The 17,320-nt window shown below is 59.2% G+C and overlaps 1 protein-coding gene and 1 long non-coding RNA gene across 3 annotated transcripts; both read right to left on the reverse strand.

Moving 5' to 3' along the window:
- Window positions 1-362: 362 nt before the first annotated feature.
- LOC139790939 (solute carrier family 22 member 6-A-like) lies at window positions 363-11,519 on the reverse strand. 2 transcript variants are annotated; one of them, XM_071732712.1, is made up of 10 exons: window positions 11,312-11,519; window positions 9,863-9,966; window positions 9,585-9,739; window positions 7,100-7,268; window positions 6,885-7,008; window positions 6,679-6,794; window positions 4,629-4,843; window positions 2,863-2,971; window positions 2,563-2,766; window positions 363-575 (listed from the first exon to the last, which is right to left on the reverse strand). In XM_071732712.1, exons 2-10 carry the CDS (start codon window positions 9,928-9,930, stop codon window positions 494-496), a joined length of 1,242 nt encoding a protein of 413 aa, XP_071588813.1. In that variant the 5' UTR covers window positions 9,931-9,966; window positions 11,312-11,519; the 3' UTR covers window positions 363-493. The 2 variants fall into 2 exon arrangements, with proteins under 2 accessions (XP_071588813.1, XP_071588811.1); XM_071732710.1 differs by having other exon boundaries at window positions 363-606.
- Window positions 11,520-11,856: 337 nt separating this feature from the next.
- Window positions 11,857-13,388, reverse strand: LOC139790941 (uncharacterized). Its single transcript, XR_011723740.1, has 4 exons — window positions 13,325-13,388; window positions 13,210-13,251; window positions 12,204-12,302; window positions 11,857-11,962 (listed from the first exon to the last, which is right to left on the reverse strand). It is a non-coding gene; the product is annotated as an uncharacterized lncRNA (long non-coding RNA).
- Between the last annotated feature and the right edge of the window lie 3,932 nt (window positions 13,389-17,320).

A 17,320-nucleotide genomic window follows, 5' to 3' on the forward strand; every position in this document is an offset into this window, starting at 1 on the left:
CCTGGGTGGAGGTGACCTTGGGGTGCTCCTCACCCTTCTGTGGGGCTGAGGGACCCTTCTCTTGGGTTAAAAATGGGGTGGGGGGGTTTTTGGGTGGCATCATGGCCTCCATTGGGTGACATCTCAGTAGAGGTGGCCTTGGGGACAAAGTTGTGGGGTGGTGACCTCCAAGATGGGGGTTCTGAGGTGCCACCTTCTGGAAGGTGACTCCCCAGAGGGTGCTCGTGGGTGCCACCTGGGTGCAGGTGACCCTGGGAGGTGCCACCTTCCTGGAGGTGGCCTCAGGACGGGAGTTCTTCGGAGTCGTCCCACGGGAGGTGACCCTGGTGTCACCTTCTTGGAGACAACACCCCGAGGCCTCGTCCCCACCAGAGCTTCTTTATTCCCCTCAGGACAAACCCCCGCCCCACAGCAGGAGGTCACCAGCCACGGGGCACCCATGGGTGGTGGCCCTGGGTGCAGGGTGTTGTCCCCGAGGCCACCCCGGGGTCCTTCAGGCCTCCTTCTGCGGGGCCGTGTCCTGGGGCCGGAGGGGAATCTTCTCCTTGGAGTCGGCCATCTTCCTCTGCTTGGACCTGGAGGAGGAGGAGGAGGAGGAGGAGGAGCCTGAGGGGGTGGAGAAGCCACCGGGAGGGTGGGAGGTGTCCAGGAAGTTGTGGAGCCAATCAGAATTGGGCTTCTGACAAGAGAGCTGCCTCTTGGGGCTTGGCGTGGGCGTCATCCGTCGGTCAGTCATCAATCAGGCATCAATTATCAGTCGTTAATCAATCATTCATCAATCATTCATTAATCATTAATCAATCATTCATTAATGACTCATCAATCAATGGTCAAGCATCCATCCACCATCCAACCATCCTTCCCTTATCCAGCATCCAGCCATTTGCCATCTATCCAACCAGCCAGCCATGATCCAACCACCAGCCATCAGCCACGGATCCATCCATCAGCCATTCTCCATCCATCCATCACCCAACCACCATCCATCCATCCATTTTCCATCCATCATCCATCCATCCATGATTCATGATCCATCCATGATCCAACCACCATCCATCCATTTTCCATCCATCCATCATCCATAACCCAACCATCACCCAACCATCCATCATCCATTTTCCATCCATCCATCCATCCATCCATCATCCATCCATCCATCCATCATCCATCCATCCATCATCCATCCATCCATCCATCATCCATCCATCCAAGGATCCATCCATCCATCCATCATCCATCATCCATCCATCCATCATCCATCCATCCATCCATCATCCATCCATCCATCATCCATCCATCCAAGGATCCATCCATCCATCCATCATCCATCATCCATCCATCATCCATTTTCCATCCATCCATCCATCCATCCATTCACGATCCATTCATGATCCAACCACCATCCATCCATCCATCCATCCATCCATCATCCATCCATCCATCCATCATCCATCCATCCATCATCCATCCATCCATCCATCATCCATCCATCCATCCATCCATCCATCCATCCATCCATCATCCATCCATCCATCCATCCATCCATCCATCCATCCATCCATCCTCCATCCATCCATCCATCATCCATCCATCCATCATCCATCCATCCAAGGATCCATCCATCATCCATCCATCCATCCATCATCCATCCATCCATCCATCCATCCATCCATCCATCCATCATCCATCCATCCATCCATCCATCCATCCATCCATCCTCCATCCATCCATCCATCATCCATCCATCCATCATCCATCCATCCAAGGATCCATCCATCCATCCATCATCCATCATCCATCCATCATCCATTTTCCATCCATCCATCCATCCATCCATTCACGATCCATTCATGATCCAACCATCATCCATCATCCATCCATCCATTTTCCATCCATCCATCTTCCAACCATCATCCATCCATCCCTCCATCCATCCATCCATCCATCCATCATCCATTTTCCATCCATTTTCCATCTATTCCCCATCCATCATCCATCCATGATTCATGATCCATCCATGATCCAACCATCATCCATCCATCATCCATCATCCATTTTCCATCCATTTTCCATCCATCCATCCATCCATCACCCAACCATCATCCATCCATCCATCCATCCATCCATTTTCCATCCATCCATCCATGATTCATGATCCATCCATGATCCAACCATCATCCATCCATCCATCACCCATCCACCCATCCATCCATCCATTCATGATCCATCCATGATCCAACCACCATCCATCCATCCATGGATCCATCCATCATCCATCCATCCATCCATTTTCCATCCATCCCTCCATCATCCATCCATCATCCATCATCCATCATCCATCCATCCATCCATCCATCCATCCATCCATCCATCCATCCATCATCCATCATCCATTTTCCATCCATTTTCCATCCATCCATCCATCCATCTATCCATCCATGCATCCATCCATCACCCATCCATGATCCATCCATCCATCCATCCATCCATCCATCCATCCATCCCTTTTCCATCCCCCCACCCCTTTCCCCTCCCTTTTCCATCCCCCCATCCCCCTCCCACCTGCTCTCCACCTCCTCGATGGTGTCGGGCAGCGGCATGTTGAGCGTTTCCGGCAGGAACCCGGCTGTCATGGCCGCCACCAGCGGGGCCACCCCGTAGACCGTGGGGGGCAGGAAGGGGTAATACTCATCCAACATCTTCACCAAGGGCGCCACGATCCCGCCGACGCGCGCCATGGTGCTCCCGAAACCCAACCCCGTCTGCCTGGCGGGGGGGGGCGAGGCGGGCTGGGACCCTCTGATTGGGCGGGACGGGTGACGGGGGGCGGGGTCTCGGCACCCCGAGGGGGTTGGGCGGTACCTGATGGGGGTGGGGTAGAGCTCGGTGGTGTAGAGGAAGACGCAGTTGAAGGAGGCGGAGAGACAACCCTTGCCGACGACGGCCAAGGCGGTGCGGAGCGTCTGGAGATCTGGGGGGAGGGGCGAGGGGCGGGGCGGAGGTGGAGGGGGAGGAGTCAACTCGGGGAGGAAGGGGGAAGGGATGGATGGGGGATGGGGGATGGTTGGGGGATGGTTGGGGGATGGATGGAAAATGGATGGATGGATGATGGATGGATGGTTGGGTGATGGTTGGATGATGGATGGATGGATGGATCATGGATGGATGGATGACAGTTGGGTGATGGATGGATGGAAAATGGATGGATAATGGATGATGGATGGATGGATGGATGATGGTTGGATGGATGGATGGATGGATGGATGGTGGTTGGATCATGGATGGATCATGAATCATGGATGGATGGATGGATGGATAGATGATGGATGGATGGAAAATGGAGGGAAAATGGATGGATGGATGGATGGATGATGGTTGGGTGATGGTTGGGTGACAGATGATGGATGAGGGATGGATGGATGGATGGATGGATGGATGGATGGATGGATGGATGGGGGGATGGGTGGTGGATGGATGATGGATGATGGATCATGGATGGATAGATGATGGTTGGGTGACGGATGGATGGATGGTGGTTGGATCATGGATGGATCATGAATCATGGATGGATGGATGGAAAATGGATGGATGGATGGATGGATGGATGGATTATGGATGGTTGAGTGATGGTTGGATGATGGATGGATGGATGGATGGATGGATCATGAATCATGGATGGATGGATGGATGGTTAGGTGATGGATGGATGGAAAATGGAGGGAAAATGGATGGATGGAATGTTGGATGGTTGGGTGATGGCTGGGTGATGGTTGGGTGACGGATGATGGATGATGGATGGATGGATGCATGGATGGAATGTTGGATGAATGGCTGGATGGATGGATGGGGGGATGGGTGGTGGATGGATGGATGATGGATCATGGATGGATCATGGATGGATAGATGATGGTTGGGTGACGGATGGATGGATGGATGGAATGTTGGATGGTTGGATGGATGGATGGATGGATGGATGGAGGGATGGATGGATGATGGATGCATAGAATGTTGGATGGTTGGATGGATGGAGGGATGGATGATGGATGGATGGATGCATGGATGATGGATGGATGGATGATGGATGGATGGATGGATGGATGGAATGTTGGACGGATGGATGATGGATGGATGGAATGTTGGATGGATGGATGGATGGAGGGATGGATGGATGGATGGATGGAATGTTGGATGGATGGATGGATGGATGGAATGTTGGATGGATGGATGCATGGAATGTTGGATGGATGGATGGATGATGGATGGATGGATGATGGATGGATGGATGATGGATGGATGGATGATGGATGATGGATGGATGATGGATGGATGGATGATGGATGGATGGATGATGGATGATGGATGGATGATGGATGGATGATGGATGGATGGAATGTTGGATGGATGGATGCATGGAATGTTGGATGGATGATGGATGATGGATGGATGGAATGTTGGACGGATGGATGATGGATGGATGATGGATGGATGATGGATGCATGGAATGTTGGATGGTTGGATGGATGAACGGATGGCGAGATCCTTCAGGATCAGGAGAAGCTGCAGAGCCCTGGGGGGCTGCAGGATGGAGCAGGGGCTGATGGGAGCGGGAGGGAGGAGCCGCCACCCACCTGTGGGGACAAAGATGTTGGCAATGATGACCAAGCCGGCCAGGAAGAGGGCGACCACCAGGGACACCCGGCGCCCCAGGTAGCTGATGGAGATGGTCACCACCACTTTGGCCGGGAAGTCAACGGCTCCAAAAATCACCTGGATGAGGTAAATGCTGACCCCAAAATTCTGCAGGTCCATGGCCAGGCCGTAGTAGGAGAAGCTGATGGAGAACCTGGAGCAGGGGAAGAGGAAGCCCAGGTGGTGTCACCTCCAGGAGGTGTCCCCGGGGTGGAATCGGGGCTCGGAGAGAGGGGAAGAGGGAGGTGGGACGGGGCTCAGGGAGGGGATGTCCAGGAGTTCCTCTGTCTGACCAACTTCCTGAAGCATGGAGAGAGGTCCAGGCATCCAATCATCTGATCCCTTTGTGCATCCAGCCAACCATCATCCAGCCAGCCATGATCCATCATCCAGCCATCATCCATCCATCCATCATCCATCCATCCATGATCAAACCATCATCCAGCCATCCATCATCCAGCCATGATCCATCCATCCATCCATCATCCATCCATGATTCATGATCTATCCATGATCCATCCATGATCCATCCATCCATCATCCATCCATCCATCCATCCATCCATCCCTCCATCCATCCATCCATGATCCAACCACCATCCATCCCTCCCTCCATCCAACCATCATCCATCCATCCATCCATCATCCATCCATGATTCATGATCCATCCATGATCCAACTATCATCCATCCATCCATCCATCCATCATCCATGGATCCATCCACCATCTCCATCCACGATCCATCATCCATCATCCCTCCCTCCCTCCCTCCATCCATCCATCATCCATTTTCCATCCATCCATCCATCCATGATCCAACCACCATCCATCCCTCCATCCATCCACCCATCATCCATCATCTATCCATGATTCATGATCCATCCATCCATCCATGACCCAACCATCATCTCCATCCATGATCCATCATCCATTTTCCATCCACCCAACATCCATCCATGATTCATCATCCATCCATGATCCAACCACCATCCATCCCTCCATCATCCATCATCCATCCATGATTCATGATCCATCCATGATCCAACTATCATCCATCCATCATCCATCATCTCCATCCATGATCCATCATCCATCATCCCTCCCTCCATCCACCCATCCATCCATCCATCCATCCATCCATCCATCCATCATCCATCCATGATTCATGATCCATCCATGATCCAACCATCATCCATCCAACCATCATCCATTCATCCATCATCTATCCATGATTCATCATCCATCCATCATCTCCATCCATGATTCATGATCCATCCATGATCCAACTATCATCCCTCCATCCATTTTCCATCCATCCATCCATCCATCCATGATCCATCCATGATCCAACCACCATCCATCCCTCCATCATCCATCATCCATCCATCCATCATCTCCATCCACGATCCATCATCCATTTTCCATCCATCCATCATCCATCATCCATCATCCATCCATGATTCATGATCCATCCATGATCCAACCATCATCCATCCATCCATTTTCCATCCATTTTCCATCCATCCATCATCTCCATCCATGATCCATCATCCATTTTCCATCCATCCATGATTCATGATCCATCCATGATCCAACCATCATCCATCCATCCATCATCCATCCATCCATCCATCCATCCATCCCTCCATCCATCATCCATCCCCCATCCATCCATCCATCCATCCCCCATCCATTTTCCATCCATCCATCCATCCAACCATCATCCATCCATCCATCATCTCCATCCATGACCCATTATCCATTTTCCATCCATCCATCCATGATTCATGATCCATCATCCCTCCCTCCATCCATCCCTCCATCCCTCCATCCCTCCATCCCTCCATCCCTCCATCCATCCCTCCATCCCTCCATCCCTCCATCCATCCATCCATCCATCCATCCATCCCCCACCCATCCCCCACCCATCCATCCTCCATCTTCCCACCTCCCCCTCCCTTCCCACCATTTTCCCGCCCCCCTCCACACCAGACCACGGAGAGGCAGAAGAAGATGTGGCGGATAACGGGGGTTCGGACCAGGTCGGAGAAGGCGTAGGAGGACTTCAACCCCGCCAACTCCCCCTTCATGTTTTCCTTCAAAATCTGAGGAGAGGGAAAAACGGGAGCGGTTTCCGGGGCCGGAAATCTCGGCAAACCGAGCCCTCCCGGGAAGTCCCCGCGGTGCCGCCAAACCTCCACCGTGATCTTCTCCCCTTCCTCCTTCCTCTTGTTGATCTTGGCCACTTGCTGGAGAACCTTCACGGCCCTCTCGGCCTTCCCGGAAAGCACCAACCACCGGGCCGACTCCGCCAACCACCTGCGGGGCAACGGAGCGAGGGAAACTGAGGCAGGGCCGGAGCTTCCGGGTCTTCCCCCCCAACCCCGGTGGCTTTTCCTTGAGGTCCTACCAGGAGTAGAGGAAGAAGAAGAAGAAGGGGAGGGACACGGTGAGCTGGAGCCAACGCCAGTGGGGGACGGCGTAGGCCACGCCCGCCAGGAGGATCTGGCCCAGGGTGTAGGCGAAGCCGGTGATGGCCACGGTGACGGCGCGGTGGGGCGTGGGGATCCACTCAACCACTGCAAGGGACCGTGGGGACGCGGCTGGGACGGCGTCCCCACCGCTCCAGAAGCCTCCTCGGTGGCCTCAGGGGCCACGGTGATGGCCCCGGCCAGAGGGATGAGGGGGCGGCACCACCCGGGGCCGCTGGGGACATCTGCACCAATGGTTGTGGCCCTCTCCGTGGGCGTGGTCACGTCCATGGGGTTGTCCCCACCGTCCATGACCTTGGTGACCTCCACACCCCCGTTGGGTTGTCCCCAACATCCATGGGGTTGTCCCCAACGTCCATGACCTTGGTGACCTCCACAACCACGTCCATGGGGTTGTCCCCAACATCCATTGGGTTGTCCCCAACGTCCATGGGGTTGTCCCCAACGTCCATTGGGTTGTCCCCCCCACCCATGATCTTGGTGACCTCCACACCCCCGTTGGGTTGTCCCCAACATCCATTGGGTTGTCCCCAGCGTCCATCGGGTTGTCCCCAACATCCATGACCCTGGTGACCTCCACACCCCCATTGGGTTGTCCCCAACGTCCATGGGGTTGTCCCCACCCAAGCTCAATGGGTTGTCCCCCCCATCCATGACCCTGGTGACCTCTCCACCCCCCTTGGGTTGTCCCCAAGGTCCATCAGGTTGTCCCCAACACCCATTGGGTTGACCCCACCCATGACCCTGGTGACCTCCACACCCACATCCATCAGGTTGTCCCCAACTTCCATCAGGTTGTCCCCAACATCCATGGGGTTGTCCCCACCCAAGCTCAATGGGTGGCCCCCCCATCCATGACCCTGGTGACCTCCACACCCCCCTTGGGTTGTCCCCAACGTCCATCAGGTTGTCACCAACATCCATTGGGTTGTCCCCAACGTCCATGACCCTGGTGACCTCCACACCCCCATTGGGTTGTCCCCAACATCCATTGGGTTGTCCCCAGCGTCCATCAGGTTGTCCCTAATGTCCATTGGGTTGTCCCCACCCATGACCCTGGTGACCTCCACACCCCCATTGGGTTGTCCCCAACATCCATTGGGTTGTCCCCAACGTCCATTGGGTTGTCCCCCCAACCCATGACCCTGGTGACCTCCACACCCACGTCCATTGGGCTGTCCCCAACGTCCATTGGGTTGTCCCCAACATCCATCAGGTTGTCCCCAATGTCCATTGGGTTGTCCCCACCCATGACCCTGGTGACCTCCACACCCCTGTTGGGTTGTCCCCAATGTCCATGGGGTTGTCCCCAACATCCATTGGGTTGTCCCCACCCATGACCCTGGTGACCTCCACACCCACGCCCATTGGGTTGTCCCCCACATCCATGACCCTGGTGACCTCTCCAGCCCCCTTGGGTTGTCCCCAACATCCATTGGGTTGTCCCCAACGTCCATGACCCTGGTGACCTCCACACCCCCTTGGGTTGTCCCCCACATCCATTGGGTTGTCCCCCACATCCATTGGGTTGTCCCCAACATCCATTGGGTTGTCCCCACCCGTGACCCTGGTGACCTCCACACCCCCGTTGGGTTGTCCCCAAGGTCCATAGGGTTGTCCTCAACGTCCATCAGGTTGTCCCCAACGTCCATCAGGTTGTCCCCAATGTCCATTGGGTTGTCCCCCCCACCCATGACCTTGGTGACCTCCACACCCCCCTTGGGTTGTCCCCAACATCCATGGGGTTGTCCCCAACATCCATTGGGTTGTCCCCAACATCCATGACCATGGTGACCTCCACACCCCCGTTGGGTTGTCCCCAACATCCATTGGGTTGTCCCCAACATCCATCAGGTTGTCCTCAACGTCCATGGGGTTGTCCCCCCCACCCATGACCCTGGTGACCTCCACACCCCCTTTGGGTTGTCCCCAAGGTCCATCAGGTGGTCCCCAACATCCATTGGGTTGACCCCACCCACGACCCTGGTGACCTCCACACCCCCATTGGGTTGTCCCCAACGTCCATGGGGTTGTCCCCACCCAAGCTCAATGGGTTGTCCCCCCCATCCATGACCCTGGTGACCTCCACACCCCCCTTGGGTTGTCCCCAACGTCCATCAGGTTGTCCCCAACATCCATTGGGTTGACCCCAACATCCATGGGGTTGTCCCCAACATCCATTGGGTTGTCCCCAACATCCATTGGGTTGTCCCCAACATCCATGGGGTTGTTCCCAACATCCATGAGGTTGTCCCCAAATCCATGAGGTTGTCCCCACCATCCATGGGGTTGTCCCCACCCACGACCCTGGTGACCTCCACACCCATTGGGTCATCCCCACCCACTCCCCTGGTGACTCCTCCACCCAAGGCCCCCCCGCCCGTCCCCTCCGTGTCCCCTCACCCAGGCAGGTGATGCTGAGGCCGAAGCCCGACAGGGCCATCCCGCCGGCGAATCGGAAGGCGCAGTAGGTCGCGTAGTTGGGGGCGAAGGCCGCGCAGGTTCCCATCACCCCCAGCTGCAGGTAGGACCAGATCAAGAGGGCCTTGCGCCCAAACCTGCCGCGGGGACACGCCGGCTGCCACCAACCACCGCCCGCACCGAGCTCTCTGGGGAAACTGAGGCACGGGGAGGCGGGGCTCGGTGGGAGGGGGTGGGGGCGGGGCTTCTGCTGCTCTTACTTGTCGGAGAGGCCCCCCAGGAGCAGGGCACCCACCAGGACCCCGGCCATGTAGATGGACTGAGCCATCTGCCGGAGCTGCCGGTAGCTGCACACCAGGTCCCACTGGGGGGGACAAGATGGAGGTGAGGCCAACCCAGGCCCTCCCTCCCTCCCCCCAGCAGCCTTCCCAGCACCCCCAGCAGCCCCCGAGCTCCCAGCAGCCCCATGGCTCCATCTTCCCATGATTCCGTCTCCTCATGGCTCCATCTTCCCGTGATTCCCTCTACCCATTGGCTCCATCTCCCCATGGTTCCCTCTCCCCATGGCTCCACCTCCCCATGGCTCCATCTTCCCATGATTCCATCACCTCATTGGCTCCACCTCCCCATTGGCTCCATCTCCTCATGGTTCCCTCTCCCCATGGCTCCATCTTCCCATGATTCCATCTTCCCATAATCCCTTCTCCCCATGGCTCCACCTCCCCACCTCCATCTTCCCATGATTCCATCTCCCCATTGGCTCCACCTCCCCATTGGCTCCACCTCCCCATGGCTCCATCTTCCCATGATTCCATCACCTCATGGCTCCATCTTCCCATAATTCCATCTCCCCATGGTTCCCTCTCCCCATGGCTCCACCTCCCCATTGGCTCCATCTCCCCATGGTTCCACCTCCCCATGGCTCCATCTTCCCATGATTCCATCTCCTCATGGCTCCATCTTCCCATGGCTCCATCTCCCCATGGTTCCCTCTCCCCATGGCTCCACCTCCTCATGATTCCCTCTCCCCATTGGCTCCACCTCCCCATTGGCTCCATCTTCCCATGATTCCCTCTTCCCATGATTCCACCTCCCCATTGGCTCCATCTTCCCATAATTCCATCTTCCCATGATTCCACCTCCCCATTGGCTCCATCTTCCCATAATTCCATCTTCCCATGATTCCACCTCCCATAACTCCACCTCCCCATGGCTCCACCTCCCCATTGGCTCCACCTCCCCATGATTCCCTCTCCCCATTGGCTCCACCTCCTCATGATTCCCCCTCCCCATGATCCCATCTTCCCATGATCCCATCTTCCCATGATTCCATCTTCCCATGGCTCCACCTCCTCATGATTCCCTCTCCCCATTGGCTCCACCTCCCCATTGGCTCCACCTCTGCATGGCTCCATCTTCCCATGATTCCCTCTCCCCATGATTCCATCTCCCCACCTCCACCTCCCCATGATTCCCTCTCCCCATTGGCTCCATCTTCCCATAATTCCATCCCCCCATAATTCCATCTTCCCATTGGCTCCACCTCCCCATAATTCCCCCTCCCCATTGGCCCCACCTCCCCATTGGCTCCACCTCCCCTCATCCCCACCTCCACCTTGGTGTCCCCTGGGTGCTGTTGTCCCCCCGTGTCCCCCCCGTGTCCCCCCCGTGTCCCCCCCTATCCCCCCCGTGTCCCCCCGTGTCCCCACCTCGCTGACAATGGTGGCCACGTAGACGCTGAGGTCGTAGTCCCAGCCATCTTGACACGGCTCGGTAGCCCGGGGGCCACCGCTGCCATTGGTCGGGGACGAGGCCACGTAGCGCTGGCAGGACCCCAGGGTGCCATCGGGAGGCCCCAGGGTGCCATTGGGCCACTCCAAGGTGCCACCCCCAGCTCCCGAGACGCCAGCGGAGGCGGCGGCGTCATTGGAGACACCGCGGGCGCCACCGAGGCCGTGGGCGCCACCCGTGGGGCGGGCGCCACCGGGAGACCCCCGGGCACCGTCAGGAGACCCCCGGGCGCCATCGGGCGTCCCCAGGGTGGCCCCGGGGGACCTCGAGGCGGCCGAGGCGACGTCGGGGGCGGGCGCGGCCGGGGCCGGGGTGGTCCCGGGGAGGCCGGAGGTGGCCCCCGGAGAGGGGGGGGTGGTGACGCGGGGGAGGTGACAGCGGTGGGGGGGGACGGCGGCGGTGAAGTTTTGGAGCAGGTTGTGACTCGCCATCAGCAGAATCGGCACCGACAGCAGCGCCGTCTGCAGCACCTGGAACCGGCCCAACCCCCCCACCTGCGCCAGCACCGCCCCGAATGGCATCCTGGGGACAACGCCACCTCCTGGGGACAATGCCACCTCCTGGGGACACTGCCAGACACCACCTGGGGACTCCGACACCCGCCTCGGGACAATGACACCGCCTGGGGACACCAAGTCTTGGGGACACTGCCGGCTCCTGGGGACACTGCCAGCTCCTGGGGACACCAACACCGCCTGGGGACACCGCTGGACACAGGGACACCACCTCCTGGGGACACCAAGATTTGGGGACACTGCCACCTCCTGGGGACACCGACACCTCCTGGGGACACCGACACCTCCTGGGGACAGGACACCACCTGAGGACACTGCCACTTCCTGGGGACACCAAGATTTGGGGACACTGCCAGCTCCTGGGGACACCAACACCACCTGGGGACACTGCCAGCTCCTGGGGACAATGACACCTCCTGGGGACAGGACACCTCCTGGGGACACTGCCACCTCCTGGGGACACTGCCAGCTCCTGGGGACACCACTGGACACAGGGACACCACTTCCTGGGGACACCGACACCTCCTGGGGACACCAAGATGTGGGGACACTGCCAGCTCCTGGGGACAATGCCACCTCCTGGGGACACTGCCAGACACCGCCTGGGGACACCGACACCTCCTGGGGACAGGACACCACCTGAGGACACTGCCAGCTCCTGGGGACACCAAGATTTGGGGACACTGCCAGCTCCTGGGGACACCAACACCACCTGGGGACAATGCCAGCTCCTGGGGACAATGCCACTGCCTGGGGACACCAAGTCTTGGGGACACTGCCACCCTCCTGGGGACACTGCCAGCTCCTGGGGACACCACTGGACACAGGGACACCACTTCCCTGGGGACACCGACACCTCCTGGGGACACCAAGATGGGGGGACACTGCCAGCTCCTGGGGACACCAACACCACCTGGGGACACAGCCACCACTCCTGAGGACACTGCCACCTGGGGACACCAAGTCTTGGGGACACTGCCACCTCCTGGGGACACCGACACCTCCTGGGGACACTGCCACCTCCTGGGGACACTGCCAGCTCCCTGGGGACAATGCCACCACCTCCTGGGGACATCAAGTTTTGGGGACACTCCCAGCTCCTGGGGACACCCACCATCATCCTTGGGGGACACTGCCACCACCTCCTGGGGACACTAAGTCTTGGGGACGCTGCCACCACCCTTGGGGACACCCCCATCATCCTTGGGGACACTGCCACCACCACCTGGGGACACTGCCAGCTCCTGGGGACAATGACACCTCCTGGGGACACTGCCACCACCTCCTGAGGACATTGCCACCACCCTTGGGGACACCACCATCATCCCTGGGGACACCAACACCTCCTGGGGACACTGCCACCACCCTTGGGGACACTGCCACCTCCTGGGGACACCCCCATCATCCTTGGGACACCCGTGGTGCCACCACCACCCCCAGGGACACCACTGGGGGCCACCGTGACCCACGGGGATGTCACCACCCCCAGATGTCACCCGTGACGGGGACACTGCCACCCCCCAGGGACACGGGTGGCACCCTGGGAGAAGGGGCTTCGAGTTGGGGACAAGGGGAGGGGACAGCGGGGACACAGGGGGGAGGGGACAAGGCGGCCACCGAGGGGACAGGGAGCAGATGGGGACGGTGCCACCACTTGTGTCCCCATGGCCCTGTCCCCTCCCGGCGTGGCCCCTGGGGACAGGGACATCCGGACAGCTGTGACTCCCGTGTCCCCTTCTCTGATGTCACCAACCCTGTCCCCTGGTCGTCAAGCCCTCCCTGATGTCCCCAACCCCTCCCTGATGTCCCCAACCCCCCCCAACCTGTCCCCAACCCCTCCCTCCCTCGATGTCCCCAACCCCTCCCAGATGTCCCCAACCCCTCCCTCGATGTCCCCAACCCACCCCATGTCCCTTCCTCGGTGTCCCCAACCCCACCCCAGATGTCCCCAACCCCCCCCAAATGTCCCCAACCCCACCCCAGATGTCCCCAACCCCTTCCTCGATGTCCCCAACCCCCCCAAACCTGTTTCCCCCCCCAGTGTCACTGTCCCCAACCCCCCCAAATGTCCCCAACCCCCCCAAACCTGTCCCCAACCCCACCCCAGATGTCCCCAACCCCTTCCTCGATGCCCCCAACCCCCCCAAATGTCCCCAACCCCCCCTTAATGTCCCAACCCCCCCAAACCTGTCCCCAACCCCCCCAAACCCTGTTTCCCCCCTCAGTGTCACTGTCCCCAACCCCTTCCAGATGTCCCCGACCCCCCCCTTAATGTCCCCAACCCCCCCCCCAGATGTCTCCAACCCCCCCTTAATGTCCCCAACCCCCCCAAACCTGTCCCCCCCCCCAGTGTCACTGTCCCAACCCCCCCTTAATGTCCCCAACCTCCCCAAACCTGTCCCCAACCCCTCCCAGATGTCCCCAACCCCTTCCTCCATGTCCCCAACCCCCCCAAACCTGTCCCCCCTCAGTGTCACTGTCCCCAACCCCTTCCTTGATGTCCCCAACCCCCCCAAACCTGATGTCCCCAACCCCACCCCAAATGTCCCCAACCCCTTCCTCCATGTCCCCCAACCCACCCAAACCTGTCCCCAACCTCACCCCCAAATGTCCCCAACCCCCCCCTTAATGTCCCCCACCCCCACCCCAAATGTCCCCAACCCCTTCCTCGATGTCCCCAACCCCCCTTAATGTCCCCAACCCCCCCAAACCTGTCCCCCCCCCAGTGTCACTGTCCCCAACCCCTTCCTCCATGTCCCCAAACCCCCCCCTTAATGTCCCCAACTCCCCCTTAATGTCCCCAACCCCCCCCCCTTAATGTCCCCCCCCCCAGTGTCACTGTCCCCAACCCCCCCCCTTAATGTCCCCAACCACCCCCAAATGTCCCCAACCCCTTCCTCGATGTCCCCAACTCCTCCCTTAATGTCCCCAACCCCCCCAGATGTCCCCAACCCACCCCATGTCCCTTCCTCGATGTCCCCAACCCCCCCAAATGTCCCCAACCCCTCCCAGATGTCCCCAACCCCCCCAAACCTGTCCCCCCCCATTCCCATTGTGCCCCCCCCCCCTCACAATGTCCCCAAGGTGTCCCCAACCCCCCCAGATGTCCCCAAGCCCCCCAAATGTCCCCACCCCCCCCAAACCTGTCCCCCCCCAGTGTCACTGTCCCCAACCCCTCCCTCGATGTCCCCAACCCCCCCAAACCTGTCCCCAACCCCCCCTTAATGTCCCCAACCCCCCCCAAACCTGTCCCCAACCCCCCCCTTAATGTCCCCAACCCCCCCCAAACCTGTCCCCCCCTCAGTGTCATTGTCCCCAACCCCTTCCTCGATGTCCCCAACCCCTTCCTCGATGTCCCCAACCCCCCCTTAATGTCCCCCAACCCCCCCCAGATGTCCCCAACCCACCCCATGTCCCTTCCTCGATGTCCCCAACCCCCCCAAATGTCCCCAACCCCTCCTTTAATGTCCCCAACCCCCCCAAACCTGTCCCCCCCCCAGTGTCATTGTCCCCAACCCCTTCCTCCATGTCCCCAACCCCCCCCCTTAATGTCCCCAACTCCCCCTTAATGTCCCCAAACCCCCCCCCTTAATGTCCCCCCGCCCCCCAGTGTCACTGTCCCAAACCCCCCCTTAATGTCCCCAACCCCCCCCCCTTAATGTCCCCAACCACCCCCAAATGTCCCCAACCCCCTTCCTCGATGTCCCCAACTCCTCCCTTAATGTCCCCAACCCCCCCAGATGTCCCCAACTCACCCCATGTCCCTTCCTCGATGTCCCCAACCCCCCCAAATGTCCCCAACCCCCCCAAACCTGTCCCCAACCCCACCCCAGATGTCCCCAACCCCCCCAAAACTTTCCCCCCCCCATTCCCATTGTGTCGTCCCCCCCCTCACAATGTCCCCCAAGGTGTCCCCAACCCCCCCCAAATGTCCCCAACCCCTCCTTTAATGTCCCCAACCCCCCCAAACCTGTCCCCCCCCTCAGTGTCATTGTCCCCAACCCCCTTCCTCGATGTCCCCAACTCCTCCCTTAATGTCCCCAACCCCCCCCAGATGTCCCCAACTCACCCCATGTCCCTTCCTTGATGTCCCCAACCCCCCCTTAATGTCCCCAACCCCCCCCAAACCTGTCCCCACCCCCCACCCCAAATGTCCCCAACCCCTTCCTCGATGTCCCCAACCCCCCCAAATGTCCCCAACCCCTCCCTTAACGTCCCCAACCCCCCCAAACCTGTCCCCCCCCTCAGTGTCACTGTCCCCAACCCCTCCCTAATGTCCCCAACCCTCCCAGATGTCCCCAACCCCTTCCTCGATGTCCCCAACCTGTCCCTATGTCCCCAACCCCACCCCATGTCCCCCCCACCACGTCCCCAACCCCCCCCTAATGTCCCCAACCCCCCCCCAAATGTCCCCAACCCCTTCCTCGATGTCCCCAACCCCCCCAAATGTCCCCAACCCCCCCAAACCTGTCTCCAACCCCCCCTTAATGTCCCCAACCCCCCCAAACCTGTCCCACCCCCCAGTGTCACTGTCCCCAACCCCTTCCTCCATGTCCCCAACCCCCCCCAAATGTCCCCAACCACCCCCAAATGTCCCCAACCCCCCCAAACCTGTCCCCAACCCCCCCTTAATGTCCCCAACCTCCCCAAACCTGTCCCCCAACCCCTCCAGATGTCCCCAACCCCTTCCTCGATGTCCCCAACCCCCCCTTAATGTCCCCAACCCCCCCCTTAATGTCCCCCAACCCCCCCAAACCTGTCCCCCCCCCTTAGTGTCACTGTCCCCAACCCCTCCCTAATGTCCCCAACCCCTCCAGATGTCCCCAACCCCTTCCTCGATGTCCCCAACCTGTCCCTATGTCCCCAACCCCACCCCATGTCCCCCCCACCACGTCCCCAACCCCCCCCTAATGTCCCCAACCCCCCCCCAAATGTCCCCAACCCCCTTCCCCCCTTCGATGTCCCCAACCCCCCCTTAATGTCCCCAACCCCCCCAGATGTCCCCAACCCCCCCAAACGCCCCAAACCCCCCCCCCATCCCCATCCTGTCCCCCCCCCCCAAATGTCCCCAAGGTGTCACCTCGTGTCCTCCCCGGGGGTCCCTTCCGGGGTCCCCTCCCCGCTCTCCGGCCCCGGTTCCGAGGCAGAAAGCGGGGATTTTGGTTAAAGTGTCACCGGGATTAGGGCGGGGGGGGGAGGGGGGGGGAAAAAAAAAGGGGGGGGGGAAGGGGGGGGGAGGAGGCGAATTCCAGCGCTGCGGGGGCTCCCGAGCCCGGGGAGAAAAAAAAAAAACCCCATAGGGACAGGGGGGAGGGGGGGGGTTTGGGGTTTTGGGGGAAATGGGGGGGGGAAAAAGGGTTTTGGGGGGGGGTTTAGGGGAAATGGGGGGGGGGGAAAGGGGTTTTGGGGGGA

The sequence above is a fragment of the Heliangelus exortis genome, unplaced genomic scaffold, assembly GCF_036169615.1.
Source record: "Heliangelus exortis unplaced genomic scaffold, bHelExo1.hap1 Scaffold_68, whole genome shotgun sequence".
NCBI classification, from domain to species: domain Eukaryota; kingdom Metazoa; phylum Chordata; class Aves; order Apodiformes; family Trochilidae; genus Heliangelus; species Heliangelus exortis.